This window comes from Abramis brama (genome assembly GCF_963993115.1).
Source record: "Abramis brama genome assembly, chromosome: 12".
NCBI classification, from domain to species: Eukaryota; Metazoa; Chordata; class Actinopteri; order Cypriniformes; family Leuciscidae; genus Abramis; species Abramis brama.
The window spans coordinates 12,482,715-12,490,577 of record NC_139974.1 but is presented as its reverse complement, the minus strand read 5'-3'; the positions used below and the strand labels follow the sequence as shown (position 1 = coordinate 12,490,577).

The 7,863-nt window shown below is 33.4% G+C and overlaps 1 protein-coding gene across 1 annotated transcript in view; it reads left to right on the top strand.

The window, feature by feature from the left end:
* Positions 1-7,277: 7,277 nt before the first annotated feature.
* slc9a3.2 (solute carrier family 9 member A3, tandem duplicate 2) overlaps positions 7,278-7,863 on the top strand; it is a 15,501-nt gene continuing 14,915 nt past the window's right edge. Inside the window, exon 1 of the mRNA XM_084130748.1 lies at positions 7,278-7,722. Within this exon, the coding sequence (XP_083986874.1) occupies positions 7,455-7,722 (268 nt within the window). The 5' untranslated portion in view covers positions 7,278-7,454. The remainder of the gene's footprint in view (positions 7,723-7,863) is intronic.

Below are 7,863 nucleotides of genomic sequence, written 5' to 3'. Positions count from 1 at the left end.
TGTCAATATGCCAATATTTTACGTATCAGTGTTACAGAAACGTAAGTAAATGTATGCGAGTAGAACCAAATACATAAGAATACAAAGCTACTTTTGAATGGAAAAGCATTTGCCAGCAGCAAACTAGATCATGCTAACTAAACCTTAACCTCTTCTTGAACATGCTCATCAGAGCCATCAAAGCAGTCCTGCTGATCTCATCTTTGGCCATACTTTGATGTTGTTGGTAGTTTTGTATATGATTTGTATATGGGTATAAAGAGCATGGTGGTCTGAATGGCCGAGGTGGGGCAAGGGAGTGGCTTTATGGGCACTGCCCCTGCAAGGTCATTCATCTTTGATCAACTGCACCAAGTTTGGCCATTTGAAGGCAGCACAAAGAGTCATTGTCTGTGATGACCAAATGGAAATTTTCAGTTGCCCATTTGAGTCAGTAGCTTCAGTTTTATCATGGTACTAAAATGCCAGTCATTTAGATCCAGTTTAATCACCACTCTATATTAATATGCTGCTTTAATTGAAGTGAACACACACACACATCACTCGCACACAGAGATCGGAGATCATGCTGCAAACACCAATAACAGCTTAAACTTGTCAATGCATCAAATGACCACGATACAGCTAGCAGTTCATTAAACGATTTGAATGCACTCTGTTTCGTGTCGATTGGTTCTTTACCTCCACGTAGTGCATATATATATATATGTGTGTGTGTGTGTGCTGTCAACGTTGACACGTTAAAGTGTACGATCATTTTTTTTCCGTTTAACGCGTTAAAAATATTTAACGCAATAAGGCAGCCATTTGTTTTTCCTTGTCATCTTTTGGCTATCATTACATTGTATGATCATGCTCTTATTCATGCAAATGCTTTTAAACCATTTAAGAGTGAAAAGACAAAAGAGAACGCGCTGTCTATAAATGACATTTTTATGGTCCTCCTGACACAGACACGGCACACAGACTTCTCATAAGAGCAGTCTTAAATGAGTTAAATAAAGTCTTAAATTAAGAGTTGTCAGGTCTTAAAGTGACAGCAACTACTAATTCTATCTGTCATTAATGTTAATCAAAGAACAAAGGTAACAGAGAAAATTACTCACAGCTCAATGACTAAAGAACTTTTGTAGCTTTAATAAAGGTTAATCTTTATTTAATTTATAATTTATGCAGACTGTTTGATAACTTATTCAATTTCTGTCTATTTCACAGGGCACAGGCAAATATGACATGTATTATGGGTTTATGTGAGGATTGTTTAAAGTTCATTCAATTAAAAGTTGTTATATTTTTTGAAGTCTAATAAATGTTAAACAATTGATAGCTTTCAATTACACTGTAATGTTGAATGGCTATAATTAATGTTTAAAAATAATAATAATTGAGACACCAGTAGCTGTATTAATATAATATTTATATAATACTGCAATAATACTGGCCTTCATTCATAAAAAAGATGCATTAATCAAGTATTTAAAATATACTGTCCTTATGTTGTTTCTAAATTAATTTGGAGATTACTGTGAAATTAGTACATTATAAAATATTAAAACTTATAAAAACTTAAGTTTTTATAAAAAAAAAGTGATTAATCAAGTTAATTTTTTTAATCGATTGACAGCACTATATATATATATATATATAGAGAGAGAGAGAGAGAGAGAGAGAGAGAGAGAGAGAGAGAGAGAGAGAAAAGAGACAGTATACTTTGTTACAAAAATAATATATACATAATAATTATTACATGCATGGTTTCACTGTGTTTTTGGTTCAGTCCTGTGTAACCTGATTTTCCTGAGTTGTCATCATTAGTCATCCATTTCACCTGTTGTGTCTTAATTATCTCATACACTCCCTTTGTTTGATCCGTCTACTTAAGTTCTATCTTCCATTCTATTCTATCTTCTGAGTTTATGCTATTAAAGTTTGTTTCCTTGAACTTTTCCTCATCGTGCGATTTCTACATTATGATTCCTGACAATAATAAAACAACAATTAAATGTTGTTCTTTTGAAAAAAATGCATCACGGTTTCCACAAAAATATCAAGCAGCACAACTGTTTTTACATTGATAATAAGAATTGTTTCTTTAGCACCAAATCAGCATATTAGAATAATCTCTGAAGGATTATGTGACACTAAAGTCTGGAGTAATGACTGCTGAAAATTCAGCTTTGCCATCACATGAATAAATTATATTTTAAAATAGAAAACAGGTATTTTATTCTAATAATAGTTTACAATATAACACAACCTTGGTAAGCATTAAAGAATTCTTTCAGAAAAATCTCATCGACCCCAGACTTTAGTGTAGCCTATATATTTAGTTAGGTAGAAGGTGAGTATTAATTAAATTCAACTTTTTATGATTTCCAAGAAAAGGAGAGAGGTCAGCTTTCATGTTACCAAATTGACTACCCATAGTTCTACAATGACACTATTGCCACAACATGCTTTATTGTGTCAACTTAACTCATCTGATTCACCCCCACATGCGTTTTCATCCTCAAGTTGTAACTTTTAAAATATTTTCTCATCTTAGAAACATCAAAGCATTCCCAGTAAGACGTGTGAATGACATTCTGCAGGTGTAAATGTTCAAGTTTATATCACAATCAAAATGTCCTGATTAGGTCCTGTTTGAGATAAGATTTTAAATTGAGCTCATATTTTGGCAGTGCAATCAAAAGTCAGAGATTTCAATAGGAACTATTAGAATTAAAATTGTTTTAAGAAAATAATAGAAATAAAACATATTCCGATTTGTTTATTTTTTTTTACCTTAAATAAGATTCTTAGGAGAAACATCAGCAACTACATTTATTTATTTTACAAAGATGTATTTTTAAAGCTAACTGGTAAAAAAAAATGTATTACTTATCTGAAAGTCAGCACAACATTGACTGGTTGATAAAAATACTGTTGCAGGAACAACAACGGATGTTGATCCAGGAGCATGTCCTGTTTGTGTAAATCGCATGAAGCTTCGGGCTTAAATGCTCTTCCTATCATAGTACCTTAAATTACACATACCATCATTTACACTTAAACAAAACTTTTAAGTAACTTTTAAGACTACAGTGCCTTCTTAGAAAAAAAGGTTCCATGGGGTTATATGTAGAACCCTATAGTTTTTGACTCAATTTAAAAAAATCTTTTATGCCAGAAATGTTCTAGGAGAAACGTCTTAAATTGTTTGCATAATACTTTTTGTTAAGCAGATTATTTAGTGTTTGTCTAGTTATAAAGTATGTTCACAAGCTGTTTAATTCATAACATTTAATTGAAATTAAAAATTTCTTTTAAAAGGTCTTCCTATCTAATGCAAAATAAATGCATGTTTGTTCTTTAAAACATTTGTACGCTCATGTATTTTCTGAAAGCATACAGGGAGGAAAATGTCTATGAAAGTGATACACTACTCATCCTTGTGAGTCATCCTTTTATAATCCCATCAACGCAAACAGACCGCAAGTATTTTCCCAAATCCGGATTCAAACCATGTTCTAAAGCATGACAGCGATGTTTGATTGATTTGATGTTACAATAAAATACACATAACGGGTGTGTCCCCGTGTAAATGCAGGTCAGTGCAGGTTCATGGAGTTCTGACCTTCATCTAAATCAGCTGTAAAATGTACTTTCCTGCTAGCTGAGAAGTCCTTCACCGGTAACAGTAAATATTAGCAAGCCACTCAGGAGGCTTGTTAATGGCCAAACCCTCGTTCCTGTGACACAACCAGTTTCACGAGGCCTGTAAAGTCAAAATATTACAGTGTGTTCCACCTTGGCGCTGAAAGACATATGCTCAGAGTGCATTGGGGAAACTGCTGGTACTGAAAAAGAGACAGTACATAAATCTTAAAGGTCCCGTTCTTCGTGATCCCATGTTTCAAACTTTAGTTAGTGTGTAATGTTGTTGTTAGAGTATAAATAATATCTGTAAAATTATAAAGCTCAAAGTTCAATGCCAAGCAAGATATTTTATTTAACAGAAGTCGCCTACATCGAACGGCCCGTTTGGACTACATCCCTCTACTTCCTTCTTTAATGTCGTCACTAGAACCGTTTTTTGACTAACCTCCGCCCACAGGAATGCTCCCTCAACTCTACCGAAATTCGTTTATGTACTTGCGCACTTCTTATAACTTACTGTGTTTACTCAGCTCTTACAGTGATTTTCTGAAGTAAAACTGACTCTTCATCTTTTGTGTGATGTACAGTAAACTTTATTAAACTCATCAGTATATGTTTGATCATCATTCAGACAGCAGACTTGTAGGCTATTAATAAATAATGGATACATACAAGCAGATGACAAATACGTTATAATAACCGGAATTAAACTACTAAACTATACCTGTTTCATCTCTATACAGCACTCTGACTCTGTAGGCATTATTGTCAGACTTTCTGATATTATCATCATTCCGTGAGATGAAATTGTCCTGAGAGACTGAGCGCGAGCTCATGAAGCTCCGCCCCCTGGGTCGTCCAGCAGCAGCTTATTTGCATTTAAAGGGCACACACTAAAACAGTGCGTTTTTCTGTGCCCCAAAAAATGACAATTTAAACATGCTGTAAAAAATGATCTGTTAGGTATTTTGAGCTGAAACTTCACATACACACTCAGGGGACATCAGAGACTTATTTTACATCTTGTGAAAAGGGGCATAATACGGGACCTTTAAGTTTGTTGCTTTCTTGTTTAAAATGTGCTGCCCTAACAAAGTTAGTTAAAAAAAAGGGGGAAAAAAGGATAAAGAGTCTAAATTTTTGAGTCTTTGAAGGAAGTCACAGAATTCTCTCTGTGCTAAAAAATAAATGATGATTTATGGGCATGCGTGACAAAGCTTTTTCAGATGCATAGCTATTGTTTTTAACACTTCATATTCCCTTGGTTTTTGACATACTGTGTGTGTTTAAAAAAAAAGAAGAAGCTAATCTGAAACAAGCCTTGAGGTCCATCTGCTTTTTGGGTTTGCTACGGGTTGCAGTATCACAAACTCGACGGTCTGTCAATTCATTACCTCTCTTAACTGTTAAATAAAATAATTTCTCTATATTGAACAGAACAAAAAACAAAGCAGACAATACCGTCTGTGGCCTGTTTTATGATATAAGGCATTGTAGAGTAAACCACACAGAGATGACATCCTCAAAGTGTCTGAGCCAGCATGGAACAACATGTTATACTACCCTCAAGCCTTATTATTTATGTAAATGTTTTCTACCTCCATATCATAGCCAAACCAAAATCTTTGTAAACCCTGAACTCTTGGGATCCCTCTTGATATTTCATTTTGAGATGGAAAGATGACACTGCAACACATTACATAGCACTTTTGCACTGTGTACTGTGCATAATTATTTTGTATATATAAATACACACACATGCATGTATATATTTAAGAAATATTTGCTTAAATATACTGTATATATAATTTGTATTATATATAAATATAAATATTTTATGTATAAATAAATAAAAAATCTTAAATATATACATGCATGTGTGTGTATTTATATATACAAAATAATTATGCACAGTACACACACATATATTATGTGAACACAAACTTTTATTTTGGATGCGATTAATCGCGATTAATCGTTTCACAGCCCTAATATATATATATATATGTATATATATATATATATATATATATTAAATACTCTGTGACTAAGAATCAGGCCTTCACAGTATTAAAAATCAAGGATCTAACGTTGGGTATGATTGTACATTTTACTTTGCAATTTGCATTTGGGTTGTTAAAAAATTATGCTGTTATCAAAAGGTAAATAAAGTGGCACAAAAAGTGGGGGGATTGTGTGTACTTGTCTTAAATGAAACTACTTTTAAACAACATACTTTTACATTTTGTCACCTATATTAATAGATTTCTTCAAAAAGATCAATGCATGAATCTATTATATTTGTCTGTCTTTGTCTGAAATCTGTCTTTGGCACAGGATTCATTGTAAAATAGGTCAGAAGAAAAATGTAGGAACAGACAATGAGTATGAATTTCTGATAGCACAGAGTCCTATAAACACAGATCCATGGGGGTTATGGAGGCCAGGCAGACGTTTCTTCCGGTGTTATGAGGGGAGAAGGTGGTTTTTACCTCAAACACAAACAAATGAACTGGACAATATGAACTTGCCATTATAATGCAGTAATTTCTATTTCCATATAGGTCCAAGTCATGAATTTATGTCTTAATAATAACTTATAACGCAACCACTGTTAATTTGTATCAACAATGGTTGCATTTTATAAACAGACAAACTAGAAATAGAAATTAAGTGTTTAAGATCTTTTAAATGTATTTACTACAAATAAAAAGTTATAATCATTTTTATTTTCAAAATATCAAAATACATTTGGAGCAGAATTGTGTTAAGACTTATTTTCTGATAATGTCAAATTCTTAACCCTATTAACAATGTATCTAAAAAAAATTGTGAGGTTTATACTTAAAAGAAGGAAAAAAAACGAAATAATTAATTGCCAAATAAACTTAAAGGTCAAATGATAAATAATCAAAAGTGATAAAACTGAATAAAACCTTAACTCAGGCGTACGTTCCCAAAAGTGATGTCCGGCCTGGGCAAAATTAGATCTTCAATCTTTATTCAAATATTTTTTAAAAATGTTTTTTTTTTTTTTTTTTTTTGTAATCATATTACGCAGTTGTGCTTGCATAACGCAATGAAACATGCCAAATTGTGCGGACATAATTTTTGGCCAGGCTGAAATACAAAGAAATTATGAACAGATGCAAAAACAAGAGAGAATGAAATATTAATAACTGATTATGTTGTAGTCAATGTCTACTTTTTCCAAATACATATTAACCAAGTTTAGCGTTTTGTTCTTCCATCATATTTAAAATAAAATAAAAGAAACATTTTTTTAAAAATATTTTCCTCCTATTTTAATGGTTTAATCGAACTTGTAGGGTCATTTAAAACAAATATACCCTCTGAACATCACTTTCGGCCACTACTGTATGTGCACAGTATAGCTTTCAAGACAATCTGATATTTAGGAGACAATGGTTTGACTGTGTCTTTGCCATATACTGTATGTATGGACCTCTGTTATCATCTGACTCTTGGCCCAAGGTGTTTGAACCTGCCCCCTTCAATAAAGAAACACGTTGTACAAATCCTTCAGATGAGTCCCACACCAAATAAGTACACACCTGGGAGAGACAACAGGGAGGGGCCACATACTACCTCAAAAGTGAATCTTTATTTTGTAAAAGGAGGGACAATAAGAGAAGGAATGGACAGCATATACATGCCAGAGTCAATCTCAGACTGACAGAGCGAGGAGAAATACACCTTTTGATGATAGGAGCTTAGAAACGCCAGGATTCAGGATTGGCTGCATAGTTACAACATCAATGAGAGCTAATTAATGCAATAGGCATCGAAAAAAAATGTCTGCTATGGCGCTTCTACGACGGTTTGCACTTCTTCTAGCATTATTGATCTTTTTCAGTACACCATGCAAGGTTGCAGCATTAGAAGTAGATATTGCTGAAGTTGGCTCTAACTATTCTTCAAAGTCAACAGCCCCTGAAACCTCAACCAACGTTACCACTACGACCATCACTACATTACCTATTGTCATCTGGAAATGGCATCATGTAGAAACCCCATACCTGGTGGCCCTATGGATATTGACCTGCTGGCTCTGTAAATTAGGTAAGCCGAGCTCATTACTGCACTGAGACAATGTTAGTTATATTACAAATAGCAAAGGAAAATAAGAATCCACCGTAATCATTTTTGTCTGCAAATAAAATTTGACTCTGACTAAGCAAAATCCAATTTGAGGAATGCTGG